Consider the following 25,141-nt stretch of genomic DNA (forward strand, 5'->3'; position numbering starts at 1 on the left):
TTAAATACCAAGTTTGGTATCTTGCAAATTGTTTGAAGCCCTGAGAATATTTATAATCTGAGCACACTAAACTGAAAATCCACATAAGGTTGTGAATACGTTGTGTAACCTCACCCCCAGAAAGCTGGTTGTACAGCTGGTCCACAGGCCCTCCAGGAGGGACCTGAGGCAGCTGAAAGTGGAAGGCCGACTTGATGGTGGGCACAGGCAGGCGATTCTTAGGAAAACACTTTCTCATGATGAGGCTTGAAGTGTTGATCAGAGGATCCAGTGTCCGCACAGGTAGACACTCCTGAAAGACAAATACAGAAAGCACAGCAGAGTCTCAGACCGTATATCTGTACTGTTTGCTTTCGTTTCTTCTCGTTTAGATTTTCTTACTCACAGTGGAGGAGTGGTACAAGATCCTAATGCCGTCGGCCTCCAAAAATGCCCTGCGGCCTAGTTTGATGTTGGTAATGTTTCTGAGGCATACCAGCAATCCTTTACGAATCAACATACAGCGGTGTCGAGTGTCGTTGCGATGCCAATCCAGATACAAGGCAAGCAAGACGGGCACATGGCCACTGTCCACTGCACGACGGGCATTAGTTTCTGCACACGGGAGTAAAAGGAGTAGCTGATAAAGTATTGCCACATATAACTTCCATACTGTGGGATGGACTAACTAAAGGTGTGATGAATTAAAATAAACCCATCAAGTGCAGACATAAAAAACAGGACAGAAGTAGGATCCAAAGCAAATTAGGTTATTCAAAGTAATGGTGAGAAAAAGGAAACGATAGGCTACACTAGATGAAGATGCTGCTGAGAAATTACCACAGAATGAAGCTTAACTCGACAAAAACAATTACTCACTGGATTTGAGCAGAGCTCCCAGTGCGTCCAGAGCTACCCTGTTAATTTTAAAGCAAGGCAAAAGGGTTACATGATGATTTAGGACTCTATCAGAAAAAGGCCAAGGAGATGTAGCCTGTGGATACCACTGGTATCTTTTAAATACAAGTTCATGCTTCTTCACTACCAGACAAAAAAACAAACACTCACTTAAAGAGGCTTGTGTTCTTCTTGCTGTACGGCCCAACAATCTTGAAAATGATTTCCACCATACCAGTCTTGCCCAAAGAAATAGCATTCACCGCTTTATATAGTAAGGAAAAAAAAAATTTAGAAAATTGTGCTAAATGCTCAAAAGAAACAAAAACATTTGTCGTAAAATGCTTTCTTTGCTCAACTCCCAGACACAAAGGACGCCTTTTACTTACAGTTGTTAGAGTAAATCCTGAGAACCTGCAGACAGGGCAGAAGCACTTTAGCGTTCTGTAGATTCTGTTTCACTACGTCGACCGTGACGTTCAGAGCTCCACTTAGACGTGCCTTCACTCCAAACTTTCTGTCTGAACATACACCAGGTTCAATATCAATGCACGAGAAAGAAACAATGTGCTTATACTGTGCCTCACTGCAGATAAACATCACCTATATTTCAATGTGTGATTTTATTTTTTAACAATTTTTAATCATTTACGTGATTAAACATGTTAACAGTGTAGGACAAGAATCACGTTAAGATTACGCACTCAACATGTAGTTAGAATTAATTTATAATCCGAGTTATCCACAGCATACCAATGTTTTTTTTTTTAAATCAGGCATTTGCAGTTTTCTTTTTACATCTATATAACTACATCATTAACAGTCAAGTTGACATAAAAAGTTACAAAAATACCTAATCAACTTTTTGACTTTGAAGAAATGCATCTCCATGTGGAGAAGCAGCGGCTTTACTCTGACCTGTCTGAGAAACTCATTTTGGCTGCCTGTGCTTGTGATCTTGTTCTTTCAGTCATGACCTAAAGTCCTTGATCATAGTAGAGGGTAGGAATCTAGATTGACCGATAAATCAAGAACTTTGCCTTAGCTCTTTCTTCACCATGACAGACCGGCACAGCACCCACTTCCCTGTAGGCACCACACCAGTCTGCCTATAGATCTACATCTCCATTTTTCCAGAGAGGGAAAAGAAGATCCATAGAACAAGATCCAGAGACACTTAAACGCTTCCACTTAGGGCAGGACTTCTTCCCCGACCCAGAGAAGGCATTCTACACTTTTACAGCTCAAGATCATGTTTTAGATGGTAATAGATGGTGATAGACTGTGACAATAAAAATACCTTTTGGTCCAACCTTCGCCAGTAGTGAGTGAAGCTGAAACATAAGTTCCTCACTGGGAGGAAGTTCTTTACTGGCGGAAATCAGAATCTGGAATAAAACTCCAGTTCCTCCTTTGGAAACAAACACTCCCACTCTGCGGCCTCTGCCTAAGACAGAAAACCAAGAATAGAACTGTACTAAATGAGCTGAAACCTAATTCAGGACAAGATTAGAACCACTTGAGTTAACATTGATACAATTTATTTCTACCACATCGTTAATTGTGGAATCACATTATACTGTGTATGCATTAAGAACATGTATCATGTTTTAAAATCATTTATTGCACTTATAAGTAAATGCAGGTATTCTGACTTTAGGCAGCTTGATTTTAATGTGAAGAAAATAAATCGGAGTCGTCTTACCAACTGTCAGCAGCTCACTGAGGATGGACATGATGTTCAAGGTGGTCTGGACATCCCTGCTGTTCTGTCAAAGTGACAAACACCACATGTTAAAAGTTTGCAAATTGGAAAATGAAGCGCGATTCTCTCTACGCTTTTTTCAGAAGTTTTTATTTTTGGGTTAAATGTAGAAGACTTTGGTATCAATGTGAAATCAGCTGCAAAATTGCAGTTTTTAAAGGAGAATGACAAAGTTTAGGAATGAGAAGATTGTTCACTAAGAGCAAGATAAATTAATTTGCTTTTAATAAACCCTTTTAACTGAGAACAGTTATGTGATTCTATGGTTACAAGTGAATAGATGGTTTCATGTTGAATTATGGTTCCTTTTGTGGTATTTGTTTGTAAACGGGATTGTTTTCATATTTTCTATAACATTTTCAGACATATAAATGAGAGGTTTTCAAGTGAAACTTATTTATTCTAAAACCTGCATCTGAGGGGCCAAAAACCTCCATTATGTGGTTGATTCCAAAAGGGTAAATGTAAGACTGTTCATGCAAAGTAACTTAATCCTGCGGTTGTTGAATTTTAGAAAAGGTGGTCTATTAAACAGATTGTGTTGCAATGCCGTGAAGAGAAAGTCTGTGGTTGAGTGAACATGTGCCGACCTCCAGGGAAGACAGGATGACCTCCATTCCACTGGAGCCTTTGGACATCACCTCTTTTCCACTCCTCTCTGAAACACCACACAGAATAAAAAAAATAATCAGAAATGTAAAAAACACAGAAATTTGTTTAGTTCAACTGATGTAAAGACTTTATAAAAAGAACAGCAGCACTTTTTAATCTTAATCCCACAGAGCAGGTGATGACCACCATTGCCAAACTCCTGTGATTTCTAAAGCCAAGCAAACTGAAAACAAGTTCAGAGTCCTTCAGAGGTTTGTATCTCATCAGAGTCGACATAATGCAAGGTTTTATCCTTTCTTTATAGCAGCCATCTTAGCTGGAGTCCTTGGTTTGTTTTCAGGAGCTACAGTGTAGAAGATTGTCTCTGGTTAAACGGCTCAAACTTTAAAGGGCTCCCGTTCGAAAATATGCTTTGCAATTACACTGGTTGCCACAACAGAGTGCAGAGGCTCACGTTACAACAGACAAAGAAAGTGACTTCATTCTCTGCGGCGGACACATTTAATCCACTGAATCTTTACATAGCAAAGCGTTGTTTGCATCTATATTAGTTTTCAACATCTTGTATGTTCAACCTTTAAAGACTTTTAAAACAAACTTAAAAACGACTCTTCAAACATAAGATTACATTTTCGAGTCAACAGAAGACGACTTTTAACATATCAGTGCTTGAATTACTCAACCTCTCCATTTTTGTCTGACTTCTTCTTTTTTTTCCAAAAGCTAATAAAAAAGATACTTTCTCTTGTTTTGCGAGTGCAAACACATTAAAATGAACACATTAGAACTCTCAAAAACAAGAAATACCCAGAACAGACACTGAAGGCTTTGCAACAAACTCTTTATGATTTCTCATAAGTTTCAATGACAAAGAGCACATAAATATAGTGGGGGGAAAAATGCAAACAAAAATAATGACAAAAAGGGAACTAAAAGTGACGTAAATGGAGTTATTAAATTTCTTTTAAGTCAGCAGTTTATGACAGAAATGCAGACCTTATATAAAAAAACCCAAGTGGAGGATTACATTACTTGATGGAGATTTTAGACTTTATGTCTGGCAGCTTTGCGTGTTTGGCACAACATGCAATGCGTCATTAGTGGGGGTAAAATGTGCCAAGTATGCAGCTCTTACAACTTGCAGTAAGGAAAACATGCCAAAGTTACACTGGAGACCAAACAGGAATCGTGTCTGTCCAGTCTGTCCTTGCACACACTTTAGATCAGTGGAGAGGGGCGCAGCATCTTCTGAAAACATTTGTAACATGCCAGACTTTTAAAAGAGCTTCTAAACAAATCAGCGCCTCGACACCTAGAAGGTGATTGATGCCTTTCTGTAAAAATGCTTCCCAGAACAAAATTACCTACATTTTAATCTCAGCACAGTGAACTCCTATGTTTTTATTCAAGTAGAGATGTACAGAAATTTAAATGTTTGACTGGACCAGGTTGGGAATATAAAAATCTGATCATTACTGATCAGTGAACACTGTCATTTTTGGCATGAGTGGGGTGTTTAAAATGAATTCAGAGGAACCAGGAAATATAAGAAGCAATTTAAAAGCAAATCATTTTCTATGACATGTCCAGATATGTCTGCAATTCATTCAAGCAATTACAGGGAGATTTTTAAAAACAGATAACAGGAAGGCTAAATATATTACACAAGAGCTGCTCGGTTTTAGCTTTCAAGCTTTAAAACTATATTATGGAATATGACTGAACTGGAAATATTGATGACCTTCAGAAAACCTCAAAGCTTCAGAGTCTAAATTCTGGAAAGAATGCACAAGAAAACCAGTATTTACAGTTAGTAATGTCAATCTGTTGCTAAGATACTAATTAAATCCAATTTTAAATGTTAACCCTGCAATAACTTAGTTTTCAAATATTTTCAAAAGTCTGATTCTACCTCTACATCTATTATTAATGGTCACTCAGAACAGTAAGGCTACAAGTATACATTTTTAAAGTTGTTCTTATATCTCAGTTTTTACACAGAAATTGGGATCTTGTAAAGTCTGTGTCATCAGGTCAAAAGATGTGGAAAAAATAATCAATAAAAAATCCACCACAAAATCATTTAAAATCCAACTTTTTGTCGCCATTTTTGGTATGTGCTGCTAGTGCCTATGACTACGACAAATTTCACAAATGAGTAAGAAAAATAGAGAATTAGGAATGTATCCACATTTCAAATTCTACACTCAATTCCAACTCTCTAAATAACTCACTTGTGTATTTTGTCATTTATCACCCTACCTGATGAATCTGCATAGTCCAGCGATGGATAGTATCTCTTGGTGTAGTGATAATCCATTTTAAAAACAAAACAAACCTAATACTTCTCAGATGGGATGAATGAAAATGCACACTGTTTTCCCAGTTACCAGCTTTTCTTTACCGCAGTAAATCAGAACCCTTCTGAGTTTGATATGTTACAGTAAATGATGCCAAAAGTTGAAGAACTCCCAAAGCTTCATTGGTATGTCTGCATCCCCTCATGGCAAGCAGTGATCTCCTTAGATGTTAACACAATCCACCTGCTCTTCTACCGTGTGTGCACAGATATCCACACTTAGTAACAAGCACCTCCCTTTAGACTCTGCCAACAACTCAACTACTGCTTGCTTCAACAGAAAATCGTTGCTTACAATGCATCCTTTCAAGTAAAAGTTGGTAAGATATAAGGGAATACACAACTCTGAAAAGGACACTATAATAAGTCTTAGCTTTCTCTTGTTCTTTCTTTAGGTTCCTCTTCACTGCCTCCTAAGCCCCTAAGACTCTGAACTTAAGACAGAGTACAGAAAAGTCCCTCCTGGAGTGTATAGTTACTGTGAACAGGGTCAGAGCCCCCCCTTCCACTTCCCTCTGACCAACGTCATACTCATACACGTTTCAAGTTGGAGTTGCAGGGGAGGCACTGACAGATAGCAAAGCAGGAGATGAGAAGGGGAACAGCTGTATATCATGATTGATAGAGTTACAGACAGACAGTTTTCCACTGTGCCCGTCAGTCAGAATGGATTAGCTGCTTGACTTTGGAGAGAGGAGAAGAACTAAACTATGGGAAGAGGAAAGATGATATTCAGGAAAGACGAGATGGAAACAAGGTCAGAGGGAATGCAAAGCATGTTGGCATGGGAAAAAGAATGATTTACCAAAATTCTTTACTTAATTACATAACACAAGCATTCCCTAGTTGTTTCTCTGAAGGTTGTTCTTGTTTACAAATATTAAGAGAAGGAGTGAGAAAATGGTTGGTGACCAGCATCAGATTATTTACAGCCCGATTGGAAACTCGGAAAAATCATTTATTTTTACATCCAATGAACACAAAGCAAGGAGGTTCTGCCAGGTCACCTTGAGTTCTTCAGTATGGAAGTTGCTACTGAAGGAAGAAGAGTCAAAGTTAGCTCTTTTCAGTATCAGTGAGGTGTCTCCTACAACATGATTTTGCAAGTTTCAATTTGTTAAATTTAAGACTTTATACAACTATATCTTAGATTTCAAAATTTTATTAACTCAGAGTAGTTATGTTTATCACTTTAAATTGCATAATGTGTTTAGCAAGTTAACATAACCTAGTCATTTTTTTTTCGATTGGAATGCTATTCCAGTGTTTCACACCTTGGTCATCCAACTTCACCACCTTCGTACAGTAGACAGTGAGGTTCATAATGGAATGGTTAACTGTAGCAGGTTCCGTCGAAATCCAGTTCATTACATTTATACCTTATTAAAAAAAAAAGCATCAAATAAAATTCAAGGAATGTTTTTGTTGTAGTAACCTAAATGTACACCATGACAGTTCCAGCAGAAACCGACTTGGCATGCTAAAGAAAAGTTGACCGACATTAACTACATGACATTGATGAGCTAGTATAATTTCAAGGTCTAACATTCAAACCTAATACGGAGAAAAGTATAAAGACTCTTTAAGATTCTGCAGAGGCCATGGTTTAAAAATAAAGTCAGAGGAAGCACAGCAGTGTAAGAAGCTATTTAAAAGGCTACTGTATTTTCTATGGCGGCATGTGGCTTGTTCAACAGCTGGAGCGGAGAGTCAGTCTTTGGTGATGGGTGCCTGTCATTTCTTACCTTTCTGAATTTTTGGTAATTTCATACCTGAAATGGCGTAGGAGTGATTTTAACAGGAGCACATGTTATTAGATACCAGCATGCTCAAGGCTTCATTGTATTCCTTTGTGTTCAGCCTGTAGGAATTGGAACTGGAATTGGAAATGTTAGACCTTTGCAAATCTCTTACGTCACGGTAAGGGTCTGCATTTCTTAAGGTCACAAGCAGACTGATATCAGTTAGTAATGCAGATCACTAATGTGAGACAGTAAAGACAGCTTAAAGTATTAACTCCAAATTAATTTTCTGTTTTAAATTAAAAAAAAAAACTTTATCACAGTGTCTGCCCTATTACAGAGTGTTATTATTTTGGCTCCCGCACAACACAACAGAATGGCCAGATTTTTTTTTTTTTTTTATGTGATTACTTGTCACCTTAAAAAGAAACCAGTTAAATTATAGCAGATTTAAAAAGAAATCTTAGAATTGGAAATCGGTCAATAATCTGCGACTGATTATGATGACGTTTTTATTCATGATTCAATTATTTTCCGAGATGACTGAGTCAAATGTTGTTGAAAGTACACTTCATATATCCAGCAGCCTGAGTTCATGTCTTTACATTGCTAGTTTTGTGAGTGTGTTTGCTATTTACAGCGTTGTCAATTGCAGAATAGCAGGCAATCCTGACATGTCGCAACTAGAACGCTCAGCATATTTACTTGATAAATGACCTTAACAAGTATCAAAATTGTCAGTTAGTTTCACCACTTAGACAAATACATTTATTGAGAGTAAGAGTGCAACAACAATGTGAAACTGATATTTGAACTAATCCGAGTTTACAACAGAGGCTCCCTGCTAACAAGGCTGCACTCATGTTACACTGTGTTCAACACCGTGAGGTGGCACAATGCCTTCTCCTTCCGCTGTGAGATCAAGACTGCTCTTTAAGAGTAATCAGAAACTGTGAGGCTCAAGATCAGTCAATCTACACCTCAGCCACTGCCGCACCCATTTACACACAGAGAGGTAAAACGAGCTTTTAATCAACTTAACTCCTGATTAAAACCTTTTGAAAATGTAAAGGAAAAATAAGAAGAAAAATAAAGTGTTTTAATGTTTTAAGTAAAAAGATCAAGTCTACAGAGATGTCAATATTACAAACTGGAGACTATATAATTTAGGACAGCAAAAGGAAAAAAACTAAACATTTGGCAAAGTGGCTTTTAGGAAAAAGTGAGCTTATCGGACCTCATCAGTCAGATATTTATCTCTGCTGGAGTTTAGCTGTTTAAGGTTACAAATATCTAAAAAAAGAACAAAAAAAGAAAAAGAGGCTAAAACATTACTTTGTAAGTTTATATGTATAAATATTTGGCTCCCTAGCAACACTGAGCTAAAAGTAAATCAGGCTATAACCTCATATCTGCAATCAGCAAAAACTGAAGATAATTATGCTCGGATTTGAAAACTGATCCAGAAGGTGGACGACGATCGCGTTGTGTGATGGTTTTCTTTGGAAGGCTCTTTATTTTGGCCTGTTTATTTTATTGCCATTTATTGAATTCAGTGCAATCCTACATTGTATACAGTTCATTTCAAGTTTCAACACGCTATGTAGTCATTGATTGCTTCTGCAAATCTTGTTTTGGACAAAGAATTCTGCTGTTGATTGTCTACCATCCTGATCCAGTCTGCCAACTCTCCTCTGACAGAGAGGATAGCATCACATGGCTGTTGCAGATTTCTGGCCTGTCCTGCTCTATTTCATACCTAAGGTATTACTGGAGTCAGACAGGATGGTAAGATGACAGCTATTATAGTACAGTGAACTCATTGTCATGTTCAAGAAACTAGTTGACATTAGAGCTAAACAATATGTATATCATGATACATAAAAACATATGTCGCGATAGACAATATATTGCGATGTGATGCATATCACTATATGATACATCTAATAGAACTCCAATCTGAACCGCACAGCATTTTGGGGGATGTAGGCAGGGAAAAGACTGAAGCTGTTCAACCAGCTAAGTAAGGTGAGAGGCATAAACTAACTCACTCACTCACTCTTTGGTTACCTAGCATAAATTTGTTGAGTTGCACAGCAACGGTTTAGGTTTCGACACCACGCTTTATAACTGCTGCCTCATAACAGCTGTGGATAACAGAAGCAAAGTTACGCTACTAGTTTGGTAATATTTCAGATATTTAAAACTGAAAACTAATGACTAATTATTGATAACGACTGATGCAAAAAGCTTATATCGTGATACTAGGGTTGTATCGTCCAGTCCTAGCAGAAATGATTTGACTTTTGGTCATGGTCCATTATCCTGCTGAAAGTAAGCCTCAGAAAATGGGTAGATCAGGTGACCCAGAGTTGGACAAGTTGAGTGACATTCTGCTAGGATGTGGTGTTTAAACGATGCTCAAGTGACATCCCCAGGCTAATAGTGTGTCATGAGAATATTCCCAAACAGGTAGGACAGATTCATGCTATTCATGTTGTTTACATCAAATTCTAACCATACCATTTGAATATTGCAGCTGAGATCAAGACTTATCAAATCAGGCACTTATTTGTCTAATTTTGGTGAGTGTGTGAACTGGAGCCTCAGTTTTCTGTTCTTAGCTGACTAAAGAGACACCCGTTGTGTTTTTCTGCTGTTGTGGACCATCTGCTTCAAGTTTCAGCATGCTGTGTTTTCAGTGATCATTTCTGCATGTCTTGGTTTTAGCAAGGGAATTATTTAAACTGCTGTTGCTTTTCTACTTTCTTGATCCAGTCTGCCAACTCTCCTCTGACAGCAAGAAAAGGATTTTCATCCACACACCTCCTTATTCCTCATCTTCCTTTTCAACCACTGCTTGTAAATCTGCGAATATGGTGAATATTCCTGAAATACTGAGACCAGTTTTTCTGGAACCATAAAATACGCTAAAAGTAACGTAAATATTTTTCTTCCCCCATTGTGATGCTTGTTTTGAACATCAGCAAGTTTTTAAATACCTAAATTGATTGAGTTGCTAACATGTGATTGGCTGAATTGCTATTTGTGTTAACAAGAACATGTGTACCTAATAAAGAGGCCAGCATATCTTAAGTGACTTGCTTTTTATCTTCCCTTACCCTGTGTCTGTATAAGATGAAGGATCTTCGCTGTGACCAGCCTTGCTGTTTCTACATCTCTCACCAGGACCTCCTCGTTCATCTTCTCCAGCTGGCAGAGGAGCATTGCTATCTTGGAGTTACTGGGAACACTGGGGCAAAAAAAAAAAACGACATTGAAACTTGAATTCACAAAGTTCTCAACAGGTCCTTCTCATATCGCTTCTGTCTTCCATGTAACTGGACACACTATGCTGTACAACAGAGGAACTATGATCTAATATACAAATACATTTATATTTGATGAATTTCACAGTATTTTCTTGAGGTTTTATTTGACCCAAAGTAGCAAATACATTTAAGTCTGAGGTTGAAGATGACGAAATGAGAAAAAAAAAGTGGCATCGCTGCTTTTGCAAGGCACTGCATGTCAAAAACAATGAAATATAAATAGGAACAGCCTCACTGGTAACCCACAGTTACCAAACACACATCAGATCTACTTTAAGATTTATTTATTATTCTACTAAAGCTGACTTAATGGCTGTTCCTGAGAGATTAGCTATTTCTAGGGTGACCAATATTTTTCTAAAAATATGAACTTCCCTGGCACTGAACTAGAAGCAAGAGATTAGGGGTCACTTGGTACAGCAAGGGCAAACAATGAAAAATCTAAACTCTGATTATACCCAGCAGAGCAGAAGTTCTCATTCCTTATAAAGAGAGAGAGAGAGGGGGACGGAGACGAAAACAGAAATAGAAAGTGAGTGATCAAGACAGAAAATTAAAGAAAATGTCAAGAATGATGGGAGAATGTAATGTTGAGCGGACAAAGACACAAAAACAGATGTAGAGCTTAAATAAACCTGAGACAGAGATGAACACAGATTATTTTTAGTCGTGACAAATTCACATGGCTACTTCTGGAGGCCATGTAATTATCTCTGCACAGGGCTCTCTGGCACAAATGCTGACAGCCTCTCTCTCACATGGTCACACATGGTGCGACCAGAAGATAAACAGTGGGATCAGACGCTGTTCTGAAGTGAGTCAAAAACTAAAACAGCACAGGGACAGAACAACATCATAAAAGCAAATCAGGAGCAAAGGAGCTCATAAAACAAAACAAAAAAATGTTTCTCTAAGCTACACACATTCCCACACATCACTGCTCGTGTGTGTGGCTGTGCACGCATCAGCTCACCCCTTCTCTGTGGCCATTTTGGGTTTGTTCATTTTTTCCCCCACGTCAAAAGGTCATGTCGACTGCAAGAGAATGAAAACAAAGTCCGCATTACTAAAAGAGCACAAGTCAAAACACTGTGCATCATTTGGAAACAAGCATGATTAACCTTCACCCCCGGTGTCGCATGAGTTCCCACAGGACTCTCAACTGGAGCCGGCCAAGCAACTATGCCAAAACCAGCTGACAATAAAGCTCATCTGTCCCCAGCTTTGAATGTACAAGTCTATAAATATGTGCAGGATTCGTCCCAAACTGGCAACCTGAGGAGGGTCATGAAAGAGTAAAATGTTTTACAGCATTACGATATATGCTATTGAATAATAAGTAGATATCAGAGTGAAATATTCCTGTACATGCATATTCATTTCTACCTTAAACATGGGAAAAGTCCAGAGACTCATGATAAAACCTAAATACTTCCTCTTTCAGTTTCAGGAATTTGCAAGGCCTTCTTTTACTGCTAACCTTGATGCTACACATTACATTTTTTAACATAGGCTGCACTCAAATGCAGAAAGACTCCATTTGTGTGCAACACTGCTGGTACAACCATGAGAGGTATATAAACGGATGGAATATTTTTTTTTCTTAATCATATATAAACAAACATATTGAGGTTAGCAAACATTAGCAAGTGCAGAACTCTTAAAATCCTGCATTCCAACTAGGAATAGGCATTCATTAAGTGATAATGATTATATTCATGTTAAATCCCAAAACTGGTTTAGATAAGGTTGCTTTTTTTTTTCTTTGCTTCTCAAGCTATTTGTGTCAATCTCACTTATAAGCATAAATACTACATCTGTGTTTCAAAATAAACTGCTTTGTGTCATAGCTGTAGTATTTGATGTCATTGCAATTGTAAAACAGCCTATTTGATAATGGGTAAGATTTATATTTAGAGCATTGCTTGTGCTTACGAGGCTTTAGGGTCATGGAGTGATAGATTTATAGGTAAACAGACTGCATTGGGTTGTGATATTGAATGAGCATTGCAACACCCCGTTTCTTTTCATGTAAAGCCATTCTGTTGTAGATTTGCTTTAGTGTTAAGGACTAATGCACCTACATCTTCCTCTAAACTACAAGAGTAGGAGTTCAGTAATCCATAGTTAGCTCTGGATTGGACAAGTCAAAATCTATTAGCCCTCAACCACTGTCACTGCTGGTGTGCATGGAGGTGCTTAACCGCTAGAAAAGGTTTTCACCAACAACGGCAGTGAATTTTGGTAAAAACATCCAAACCTTTGCCTTATAAAACCAAATGAGAAAGTTCAAAATCCATGCTATTACAGCTTTACAAAGAAGAGTCTTCTCAGGACAACACAAGCTACTGCCTAATTTACCCTAGTTTTGGAAATAAACTCCTGGTTGTCATCACGTTTGGTCAGGTCATGTAACTGTGACAGGAAATGTAGCAGACCCAGTGTACTATGATGAACTTATAAAATTGTTTGGATATGACTGTATAAACCATGCCAGACTGATGGAAAGCAATGGCCGCTTCTCTAAAACTATCAGTGATGTGCCTTCTACTTGGCAATGCATTAACAGGCTGAACATGTCATGAAAAAAAATTGTCTTCACATCTTCATATCCAGGCAGACTAGTATATGGAGTATAGGTCAAAGCTAAAGTATGTGGAAAACGCTGAGAAAACACTAGATTTAAAAAATAAATACATTTAGAAAAGAAATTTTTCCTCACCTAAAGTTTTGTTGCAATATGAACAGAAGGTGCAAAAGCAGCTGAAAATCAGGATAACCTTACTCAATTATTTTTTGGGGGGGGTTCCACAAAATTTCACATACTCGTACTGAAACAGCCCTTCATCATCACTATGTGCAGGAAAATTTGTCAGATAATTTAGAGTGATAATTATGGTTTGAGGGGGAATAAAGCTGCAACCAAAGAGTAGCTCATACGTTCAAAAAACCAGTTTAACAACTGACACATTACCCATACTTCTCTTCGCCAGAACAGACGCTAGACCGGTTTTCTCCCACAATGTAGAATTTATTAAAGACAAAATTTTGCCTCCTGCTTCTGACAGCAAGTTAAAATTTGTATTTTACTTTATTGTTTATCTTAAAGATGCCAAGTTGGATAACCCAGTTGAAGCTTATGGCCTCTGCACCTGCTGTGCTGGTCACTCATTAACGGCCGCAAGTCTGCACCAGCAGGCCAGCTAACGGTGAAATAAGCTAGCAATGCTCAATTTATAGCACAAAGCGAGCTGAGACAAAACAACAGATTCTTACAATAAAAGCAAAATACCATTTCTCAAACCTGCACGAAAAGGAGCTGCGTCCAGCTGAGAGAGGATCAAGTCTGAGATAAGGGGGACTGCTACTGTTTGCCTGAAACGCCCTGCTGATGATGTGATGAGAGCAGAGGGAGTAGCAACGCGAGAGTGACTACGTCTTTCTGTTTTGTTTGTTCTATGCGTAATTAAAATAAAACCGAATGTAAACCACGTTTTATAATACAACTTTTAAATTATCTTCAGTTTTTACATTTTTAATTTAGTCAATTCCGCGCTATATTGTGTATAGGACCGTTCCCCGTACCCATTTGGACTACAAATCCCAGATTGACTGCAGCCTATGACGTAAAATTTATGTTCCAGTCTATACAGTGTTCGAAGGAATTAAAAAACAAGGTTAGTGCTGGTTTATAACAATTTAATGATTCATGAATCACAGATTTCGTGTTTGTTATATTGGAGATAGTGGAAACAACCTATAAAGTAATCATAATTGTTTTTTATTTCCTGTAAATATGTCGTTGCTGGCATTAGTTTGCACACGGTATCTGAAACTGGCGAAAGCTAGCTAACATCATCACGCGTCTTTACCATCATACTGTCGCGATGGCTTCATCTTTGTGTTTGTACGTTTTTGGTAAAATGTCACGCGGTTATTTCTGATATTTCTGAAAGCACTAGCAGAAAGCCCAAATACGCAGTTAGTGCCATATATGTGCCTTACATAGTATGCTTAGAGTTTCTCAAATCATCTTCAATGTCCTTCTGAACATAACGTGAAATCGATTTAAATAAGCCCATACAACATATTTGCATTACATATCGTGGCCATAGTCTTTTATTATAACCACTTATTGATCTAAGTGTGCTAATATGTCCACTATTTAGTCAATTTAACGCGCCAGTGAGTTGGTCTTTGAACCGATTACTATACTAATGAAGCTGGTCTTTTTTTGATTACCAGTTTACTAAATCAATCAAAACTTGGTAATCCCACTTTAAAGTATACTTAGTCTATAATTTCATTAACTACTAATATTTACTGTAAAAGTAGTTCAAAAATCTCTTGCAGTTTGTTTTGGAGGTGGACTGCATGTTGCTGTAGTCAAAGTCCATCAAACTCAAAAATTACTTCAAAAAAGTAGTGGGGGAAACTGATTATTGAGTAAACTATTTTTGAGCTCTGATAATGTTACAGTGTCACATTGTCTAATCCTTGGCATAATGCTCATCTTCTCTTTTCGCTTTAAGTTATTATTGGTTACCATGGTGATGAAGTCAGCAGTTGAAGATGATGATACTGGCTGGGTGCTGGGCATACCAGAAAAGATGAAGAACAATGCCAATTGGGTTGATATCACTCATGAGTTCAAGGGTGCCTGCAAAGGTAAAATATTTTATTGTTTGGAAATTCAGCAGATCCAGAAGGGATCATTATTTTTACAAACTTGTTCTTATCTTGTTTTTGCAGAGCTGAACCTTGGAGAACTGCTTCACGATAAACTGTAAGCATGACAAAATTGCATTCATTACTACATGATTAGTTGCAACTTCTCAAATAAAAAAAAAACTAATCAGAATTAAAGTTTAGCTCACTGAAAAGAGGATTTGTTGTTGGTTAATATTCCTTAACACTTCAGTTTTATGTTGTTTGTAGTTTAGCTATTTAATGAAAACAAAATAATTTTCATATCATTCTTCAGAAGAGAAAAGAGTGAGTTTTCTCTTGTGGTGCAGGTTTGGCTTGTTTGAGGCCATGTCTGCTATCGAAATGATGGATCCTAAGATGGACGCAGGGATGATCGGAAACCAGGTCAACAGGAAAGTGCTTAATTTTGAACAAGCAATCAAGGTACAGCAGTAAAAACACAAAGGCAAAAGTTCTACCACGCAACTTACACATTTACTTTATCTGCTCTATTATTTAGAAATCTAATAAGGCAGCGATCTTTGTGTAACTTGATTTACTATTTGACATTCGTTCCAGGAGGGTGCCATCAAGGTGAAAGACCTCAGCCTTCCTGAGCTCATTGGGATCATTGACACTTGTTTCTGCTGTTTGGTGAGGGTTTTTTTATTTTTGGTAAATTGCCTATTTATAGTTCCTGAAGTTCAAGTGGACATGTAGTATTATTGGATTTCTCTTAAATTATAGCAGTGACTGGCCAAGAACATGCAGAGGTTTTCTGAGACTTCTCTGGATGTAGAAAAATTAACATTAAAAGTTGGTTACATCAATTATTTGCATTTATCTACTTACTGAAGGATTGAAGAATCTGAACTAATAAAACCGTATCAAGACAATTGTTCCACAAAATTCTTAGTTCTGTTGGTTTGAAGTTTACATACATCCATGCTTAAGTGTCATATTAATTTGATTAATAATATGTCAGATAACGTTTGGTTAATATTACCTTTAGCAGTCTGTCACATGGTTTTGTATCCATCAGTAAGTGTCTACCTGGCACAATTCCGCCTGGATATTTGACCACTTTTCTTCAGTATTGGGTGGAGTTTGTTTTAGCTGAGCATCCTTGCAGCTGTCTGTTGGCCTCCTTTGTCCAATCCATAACTATTTTCGATGTATTTGAAATCCTTGTCTCGTGAGAGTCCTTTGGGAAAACGTTTTATGGCCAGAGGAGACAAAGATCGAGCAATTTGGCCGCAGTGAAACCTGTTAAACCAACCCTTGTTTTTAAATCCTTTAAAGATACTTGTTTTAATGTCAGCCTAGTATGATGAAGAAGCATTCAAACAACTTAAAATACCCAAATTAATACGACATTCATTCTAATGAGAATATATGCAAAGGTTTTGTACTTATAAAGACTTGTAAAACTATTAAAAACATAAAACCCAGTGTTCATACATTGTGTGTTTTTACATGCGTCTACCTAGATAACATGGCTGGAGGGTCACTCGTTGGCACAGACCGTCTTCACCTGCCTGTACGTACATAACCCCGACCTCATCGAGGAGCCAGCACTCAAGGCCTTTGCCCTGGGTTTATTAAAAGTGTGTGACATCGCGCGGGAAAAAGTCAACAAGGCAGCTGTGTTTGAAGAGGTGAGCTGTTTTACCTCTCCTGCTCATCGTGGGGATAAATGTTAGAGAAGGCTGCAGGTATGAAGTCTAGTGAGAAGAGCCTTGAGGTATGTATGCTAAGTCACTCATTAACACCACTGTGGTGCATTACAGCTCCACTGGAGCGCCTCATTGAAGAGTAGGCCTGGTTACGACTGCACTTGGCAGCTTCCAGGTGTGAATGTGTGTAAATAACTGAATGTGTTCAGGCCATTACCTCCGAGAAAAATGATCCCTTGACAAATTTCAAGATTTCTACGCAGGACATTTAGTATGGAATTTGATGACTGCATGTTCCAGAGATTTACTAATACAGGGAAAAAAATATGAGTGTAGAAAATATTCATATTTTCATTCCGATTGACTAAATGTTGTCTTTTACTCATTCATTTTTTTTCATTCCTTAATTTTTACCTCCCTCTTTTGTGGTCCTTCCTTCCTGATCTCCCTCCTCTTTTGCCCTTCCTTCCATACTTCCATATATCCAACCCAGTTTCTTGCTTTTTTTCACCAAGTTTCCATATGTCCATTTTATACATCTCTGCCAAGTAATTATCAAAAATCAGGCAAATTTTCATTGAATTTATAATGAACTTTGTTGTTTCACATTTTAAAATGACAGAACTCAGAAATGTAAAGTCTAGAAAAGTCTGGATTTGTTTTCCTTAAAAATGTTTAGCCACCAAAGAAAAAAAAACTAAATTAAGATACAAATTGGATTACATTGACAAACTGGTTAATTTACTAATGTCTTATACCGTTTAAGAAGAAAGAGGATTTGAAACATATTTTAATTTCAGTGTCTAAAATAATGATTATTAACTCATGTTTTATACAGGAGGATTTCCAGGCAATGACTTATGGGTTCAAGATGGCCAATAATGTCACGGACCTGCGGGTGACAGGTGCTTATTTGTTGTATGTTGTAAACATATGCAGTGTGTCCAGATAAATAAGATGTTTCTTTCTCTCCTGCCGATCTTTTGTAGGCATGCTCAAAGACGTGGAAGACGAGTTACAGAGGAAAGTCAAGGTATTTTACTGTCTATTACTGCAGCCAATTTTCATATTTAGAATCACTAGATCAAGAAAAAAAAAAACAAACAGAATGTTTTTAAGTGGCCTTGGGAACCGAACATTAACATTTGGAAATGTTAGCTTCTTTCTTAATATGTTTGGAAATTTGAAACTCCATGGCATCTGAGAAAATCCTTTTAGCCTATCATTTTCAAACGCGCATTTTCTTTTTTTTTCAGTGTAGGTTTTCAGTGTCACTTGCAAAGCTTTACTGCTGATCCAGTAGATCTCCAACTTGGTGGAGAACTGTTGACTCTTTGAAGAATGTTGGTGGTGGCCCCCCTAATTGTTTTTTCGTTTACATGCACAAGGCATGATGTCCACTCTGTAATCATATAAATGCACAATTTTGACTTAATATTGAAGATATGTAGCCTACACCCAAAATAACTGCAGTAAGGATATGGGGTAAGTTGAGCCAGTGTATGGTTAAATGGCTCAACTTGCCCCATTTCGACTTTATTTGCTACACTTTTATCTTCAGTTTATGACCTCACGTTGTAGCTCATACATATCACAATTGATATATGAGACTGATTTTCAAATATTTCTTAAATGCAATTCTTATAAAACTTATGATAGATTAAATTCACTTTCAAAACTGAAAAACAGTTTTTAAGAAACAGAAGACAAACCGTTTTACCCATAAGGTTCTTACTTTCAACAACTAAAACATGCCTTCCTCCTAATTATTTGGTCACATGATCAATGTTTTTTACCATTTCCTAGAAACAAGAGGTGGTTCAGCTTATGCTTTGAGCCCAATGTCCCCTACTTTCTATGTCCTGATGTACGTTGCTTCTCCTCACAGAGCACACGCAGCCGGCAAGGCGAGCAGAGAAACCCAGACGTTGAGCTGGAGGTGAGTTTACTGTGTTACACATATTTAGTATAGATTTTCTTTTAGCACATCTAGATGTGCTACCTTATTTCCCCATTGTTCTTCAACTAATAACCTTACACTTTTGCATAAATCTCCCATATTGTTTGCCATCTCGTCTGTGGTTGTGTGAAATTCAAATGAGCTTTAAAACTGTTTTTGAACAGTTTCCATTAGTTTTGTTGTAATAAATATGGGAAATGAAATTGTCCTGAAGATTAACTTTTTGTTAATTTAAAATAAGAAATACATGCCAGGAAAACACTGACATCTTGTGTGTTTTTATTTATTTATTTATTTTGTAGCACCAGCAGTGTCTGGCACTTTTCAACAGAATCAAGTTTACACGTCTGCTGCTGACTGCTCTGATTGCCTTCACCAAGAAAGAGGTAAGGTGCAAACAAAGAAACGTGCAAGATCAGGAAAACGGCCACATGCAATTCAGAACCACAGAGACTGGAACATTAAATATATGCACAAATATGTCGGTGCCTTAACAAAACTGCCTGACAGGGTTCCAATACAGCCTTGAAAAGTCTGGAAAATATTAAACTACTTTCATCATTTTGAACATCTCAATAAGTATGTAAAAAAAAAAAACATTCAGATGTATTCCTATGGAAGATAAAAATCTAAACAGTGACAATTAAGGCTTTTACAGATATCTTTAAACATTAACTTGCCACATTGCAGCTTGTTTCTAAAAGAGTAACTTCACTGCTTTTGGACTTCTGGAGAATTTTTTAAAAAGTTTTTAAACTTTGTCTTGTTTTGGGTCTTGTTTAGATTCCAAATAGCGACCTTTAAAACTGCTGTGTTATTATTTGGTCTGGAGTATATGAAGACTGCAAGAATGAATATTCATTAATCATAAAGTTGCACATTTTGATTTGACAAGAATAGTGGTGTAGGTTTTGAATTAGACTTGAACTAAGTTATTGCAGATGCTGAAAGAAGTAATGAAACACTCTGGTGGTACAACAGGTCACTGACAACTGCTTTGTGCAATTCAAAAACCTGACAAGATTGTTGTAAAAACTGATGGAAAAGTCTAATAACTAGACAGAATCTGAATAAGTATAAACTTTGGAAAGGAAAAGAGGGAAGGAGCCCTGCAAATAAATAAAGAAGCTTTTTTTTTTTAGGTTGAAAACGTAAATATGCACAACCAGATGTGAATGAAAGAAAAATGTATTGTATTTGTGTGTTCACCAGACCAGCTCAGTGAGTGAGGCCCAGAAGCTTGTAGCTCAGGCAGCTGACCTGCTGCCACCCATTCATTCCAGCATCCAGTATGGCATCCAGTCCCAAAATGACACAACCAAAGGAGGTAACACACACTTTGAAACCACCAAGTCAAACATAAGCTTTGACATTGAAATTATTTACAAGCTTTAAGTAAACTGTCTATGAAGTTATGTATAAATTATTTGCATTTTTGTGTTCTAGATTTTTTTTTTTTAGCCAATATTGGTTTAGTCTTGCTCCATTTTGCTTGATTTGACCTTTACAAGCTCTTTTCAGTGTTTAGTTTAAAAAATGTGATGTACTTGTTTGTGTGTGAAAATGGCAGACCACCCCATCATGATGGGCTTTGAGCCTCTCGTGAACCAACGACTGCTGCCACCTACCTTTCCTCGCTACGCCAAGATCATCAAGAGGGAGGACATGGTGGCTTACTTCAGCAAGCTCATAGAACGCGTCAAGACGGTTTGTGATGTGGTCAACACCACAAACCTACACGGCATTCTGGTAAACACAGTACAATAAGCTACTTCAGAACACAAAATGTTCTTTTCCATTTTGTTTATATCTTTCTTCCATTAAAAAAAAAAAAACACAGAAAAATATTGGTTTTTGTCACTCTACATTTCAAATGATTCTTAGTTATCTATTCTTGGCTTCTCCGTAAACCGTCCTGTAAAATATGGTCTCCAGGATGTTTTGTGGATGAAGGATCTTGTTTTTTCAGGACTTCTTTTGTGAGTTCAGTGAGCAGTCACCCTGTGTGCTCTCCAGATCTCTTCTCCAGGTATGTAAATATGAGTCTTCTCTATTGTCCTCACAGCTTGAAAACATACCTAAAAATGATGCTTTGACATTTGGCAAACATAAATAATATTGATTTGACCTGAAACAGGAAATGTTTCATGTGAATACAGTGAGAAAAACTGTGAATGTGTTGTTTTTTTTATTAAGTTCATGTAAGTCTCTTCTTTTCAGACGACGTTCCTGATAGACAATAAGAAAGTGTTCGGCACTCACCTGATGCAAGATATGATTAAAGATGCCCTGAGATACTTTGTTAGCCCACCAGTCCTCTCCTACAAGTAAGTGTTTGTTAACTGTAGGGCAATAAGATTATCACATTATTACAATCAGGAGATTATGAGTAGTGTGTGCAGTCTTTGTTTCTGTCAGCAGTTTAGCTGCATTTAAGGTTAGGACTAGTGTTGTATTTAGTAAATAATGTGATTTCTGTGTTCAGATGTTGTCTCTTCAACAACCACCAGGCCAAGGACTACATCGACTCCTTTGTCACTCACTGCTCCAGGGTATATTTTAAATATTCAAATTTGTGCATTGAAGTACTTCCTGGGATTTATGCACATTTGCTTAGATCATTAGTGCGGTTACAGGGATCTGTGCCCAGTGAGATATGATTGTTGCATACCAACTGCTATGGTTTTAATAACACTTCCACTGACACCTGCTGTTTTCCGGTGCAGCCTTTCTGCAACCTCATCCAGATCCACGGACACAACCGCGCTCGGCAGAGAGACAAACTGGGACACATTCTTGAAGAGTTTGCTACGCTACAGGATGAGGTGAGATTCAGTCATTTTAGAGGTTAAACAAAATAATCAGCGTTTTGTTGTGTGTATTACAAGCTAGATTAGCCTGGGGAGTTTAGGTGCTGTTTATTTATTTATTTATCTTTTTTGCTCTTCAGGCTGAGAAGGTGGATGCAGCACTGCACAGCTTACTGATGAAATTGGAGCCTCAACGGCAACATTTGGCCTGTCTCGGCACCTGGATCCTCTATCATAACCTGAGGATCATGATCCAGTATCTCTTGAGTGGTTTTGAACTGGAGCTTTACAGCATGCATGAATACTATTACATCTACTGGTTGGTGCTCATGTATTGTTTTTAATTTGGCTTTATCTAAAAAAAAAAGAAAAATCTAATATAAACTAATCAACTGTGTTTGTTTTGTTTTTTTTTTTGGTTGTAGGTACTTGTCAGAGTTCCTCTATGCGTGGCTGATGTCGACACTAAGCAGAGCCGACTCCTCTCAGATGGCAGAAGAGCGGATTCTGGAGGAACAGCTGAAAGGACGGAGCAGCAAAAAGACCAAGAAGAAGAAGAAAGGTGCAGTCTTTACGTCTAACCTAAGCGTGATTCAGAATGTTTCATTTCCATGAGGAAGTGACATGAGGCTCCAGAGCACTGAAATCGCTTTATTTTGCTTTGCAGTTCGCCCTCTTGGCAAAGAGATCACCATGAGTCAGGCGTACCAGAATATGTGTGCTGGCATGTACAAGGTAGGAAACAACAAATTATGTTTTTTGACACCCTTTCTGCCATGCTAAAGGACAAGTATTCTTGTCCTTCCTGCTTCTCTTCTGTCAGACCATGGTAGCTTTGGATATGGACGGAAAGGTGCGAAAGCCCCAGTTTGAGCTGGACAGCGAACAAGTCCGCTACGAGCATCGCTTTGCTCCGTTCAACAGCGTAGTAACTCCCCCGCCTGTGCACTACATCCAGTTTAAGGTAAAGTCAGTGTGTGACCTGTCCAGCAGATCTCCTGTCCTATCTCAAACGTGTCTCTTTCTGAACCGTTTTGTTTTGCTTTTCTTCCCCTCTCCAGGAAATGTCGGATCTGAAGAAGTACAATCCTCCACCAGGTTCTGCAGACCTCTACCTGGCTGCCAGCAAACACTTCCAGCAGGCCAAGCTCATCCTAGAAAGTGTGCCAAACCCAGACGCTGAGGTCAGGAAGTCAATCTGTTGTTAATCTTTTATGATGGAACATTTTTCAACTTTTGCAAGCTCTAAAAGTAGATAAATATTAAAGTATCTATGAACAATTAAATTCCTACAGTGACAAAATTTGATGCCTAGAAATGATCAGCACCATTTTAAATAAAAAAAACCTGGTGGTTTAAAATGTTTTTAATCAAACATTAATCCCTATTGCCAATCTATTTCTGCTTTGTTGGCCCAAACATTTATTTCTTCTCCATTATTTATGGCTATCAATAACAAATAATAAATTATTGATGGCAGGTAAACCGCACACTGAAGGTGGCCAAGCCCAACATAGTAGTGATGAAGCTTCTAGCCGGGGGCCACAAGAAGGAAACCAAGGTAACGCAATTTATTTACAATGAAAATACCTTAGAGCTGTTTGAAAATGTAGACTAGTTTATGTTTTTAAAAAGAAAGCAGTCTGTTTTCTGTCAAGTACTTTTTATAGTTGTTGTTATGTATCAGCTCCCCTTTATTGGAGTGTGATGAATTTTATTTTCCTGTATCTTCAGGTGCTGCCAGAGTTTGACTTCTCCGCTCACAAATATTTCCCTATTGTCAAGATAATTTGAATCCCGCAGTCCGGCACCAGGAGCGCGCAAACACCCTGACCCAGTCCATGTTGGAACGATAATAAAATCACCCAGCTGTAACATCATGTAGAGCTGTGTCTTGTTTTCTATTTCTCACTTTACTGAGGTGAAACCAGACCTGAAAACTAATCTGGGCCTGAATCAGAAACATTTACATTGATGTAGGTTACGTATGCAACGTAATTTTTTTATTGTTTTTGTTTTATTATCCCATTTAAAAAGCATCTCCTGAACACTGCGTGGTAATAATGTGTGCATGTCTTTATAGTTTATTAAATCTCTGTTTTAATGTTGGTGGTAGTGTTGAGTCAAATGAAAGCATGAGTTTTTACACTGAGAAACTTGGCTTCAAAATCATGTTAAGGACAACATTTATTCAGTCCACTCATAAAAATGTTCACAGATAAGCTGGGGGAGTTTATTTTCTAGCTGTATGCTATGGATTAAGTCTCCTTGACCAGTTCTTAATGTGTAAAAAAAATTAAATTATGTGGTTGTAGTTTTGAAAACAAATATCATTTAGCTCCATTTGTGTCATTTCTGGAACTATTTTGTAAAAGGAGATATTTTTACATTGACTCAGAGCTGACCTGAAGTGTAATTTCGTGGCTGCTTATGGCCCCATGTTGACCCTGAATATTGAATTCAGCTCAAAAGAGAAAGTCGTATATAGATTCCTTTCACACAGTTAAGTATTTCAAAAATATTTTCCTGTTAATTTAGATCATTCTGGCTCATTTATGTCAAATTCTAAAAAAAAAGAATGGATTTCTCAGAAAATAATACATTTTAGAGCAATAGCAAGGCTGCAGTTGTTTCTGTTGCTGCTTGCTTCAGCTATTTCTAGCGCACTTTTTTCCTCCACTCAACTTTCCGAATGATATTTTTGGATACAGTTCTGTCTTAGCAGTTTCTCTATCTTGTCTGGCTGACCCTCCTGTTGACTTTACTGAACAGCTGTCAAGTTGGTCTCCAGTTCTCTCCATAATGTGACATTTCTGTATTAAAAATTATTTTTTTGGTGGACTGATGTAATGTTCTACTTTTCTAATTTTGGTTTCCTTTAGCTGTTACGTATACATTATTCAGTAAGCTTAAGAGAAATCGATCACTCTGTGTATATAATTTATCTAGTATTTGACATTCATGTATACAATGCTAGGAAAAAGTTGCTGTTTTTCTGTCACGCTTGCATGTTTCAGATCACACAAATATCGGACAAAGATAACATGAGTAAATACAAAAAGAACATTTCAAATCATTAAATTAAAGTTATGCAACCCAGCTGGCACTCTGGGACAAAATTAATTGCCTTCTGAACCTAATAATTAATGTCACTCTTAGCAACAACACAAGTTTGATGCAAGTTTGAGAATAATTTGTTTAAGATTACACTCCTGTAACTGAACTAGATTTGGTGATGCGAAAATGGTCAAGTTTGATGTGAGGTGTGCCACATTGGGGTCAAAACAGAACCTGAAAGTGCTGAATTGTTTAATCTGCAG

The 25,141-nt window shown here is 37.6% G+C and overlaps 2 protein-coding genes across 5 annotated transcripts in view; one reads left to right on the plus strand and one right to left on the minus strand.

The window, feature by feature from the left end:
- agtpbp1 (ATP/GTP binding carboxypeptidase 1) overlaps positions 1-14,075 on the minus strand; it is a 29,220-nt gene extending 15,145 nt beyond the window's left edge. Inside the window, exons 1-12 of one of the 4 annotated variants that reach the window (XM_014994283.2) lie at positions 13,979-14,054; positions 11,808-11,961; positions 11,660-11,721; positions 10,477-10,607; positions 3,232-3,299; positions 2,582-2,645; positions 2,177-2,323; positions 1,266-1,397; positions 1,048-1,141; positions 859-896; positions 386-594; positions 115-292 (exon numbers count right to left, since the gene is read on the minus strand). In XM_014994283.2, the coding sequence (XP_014849769.2) occupies positions 115-292; positions 386-594; positions 859-896; positions 1,048-1,141; positions 1,266-1,397; positions 2,177-2,323; positions 2,582-2,645; positions 3,232-3,299; positions 10,477-10,607; positions 11,660-11,691 (1,093 nt within the window). In that variant the 5' untranslated portion in view covers positions 11,692-11,721; positions 11,808-11,961; positions 13,979-14,054. Of the gene's footprint in view, positions 1-114; positions 293-385; positions 595-858; positions 897-1,047; positions 1,142-1,265; positions 1,398-2,176; positions 2,324-2,581; positions 2,646-3,231; positions 3,300-5,515; positions 6,151-10,476; positions 10,608-11,659; positions 11,722-11,807; positions 11,962-13,978 lie in introns of those variants that run through there. The other 3 variants (XM_014994282.2, XM_014994281.2, XM_014994284.2) reach the window with 3 other exon arrangements.
- Positions 14,076-14,163: 88 nt separating this feature from the next.
- Positions 14,164-23,701, plus strand: naa35 (N-alpha-acetyltransferase 35, NatC auxiliary subunit). The gene is made up of 23 exons (XM_014994286.2): positions 14,164-14,363; positions 15,219-15,354; positions 15,439-15,472; positions 15,705-15,819; positions 15,955-16,029; positions 16,866-17,033; positions 17,890-17,956; positions 18,041-18,084; positions 18,940-18,990; positions 19,314-19,397; positions 20,224-20,338; positions 20,582-20,760; positions 20,981-21,040; positions 21,232-21,338; positions 21,497-21,563; positions 21,738-21,836; positions 21,962-22,140; positions 22,247-22,383; positions 22,489-22,556; positions 22,645-22,785; positions 22,883-23,005; positions 23,302-23,382; positions 23,556-23,701. Exons 1-23 carry the CDS (start codon positions 14,322-14,324, stop codon positions 23,613-23,615), a joined length of 2,232 nt encoding a protein of 743 aa, XP_014849772.1. The 5' UTR covers positions 14,164-14,321; the 3' UTR covers positions 23,616-23,701.
- The last annotated feature ends 1,440 nt before the right edge of the window (positions 23,702-25,141 follow it).

Source organism: Poecilia mexicana, unplaced genomic scaffold (genome assembly GCF_051168715.1).
Source record: "Poecilia mexicana isolate PSO_F unplaced genomic scaffold, ASM5116871v1 scaffold_9, whole genome shotgun sequence".
NCBI lineage: Eukaryota > Metazoa > Chordata > Actinopteri > Cyprinodontiformes > Poeciliidae > Poecilia > Poecilia mexicana.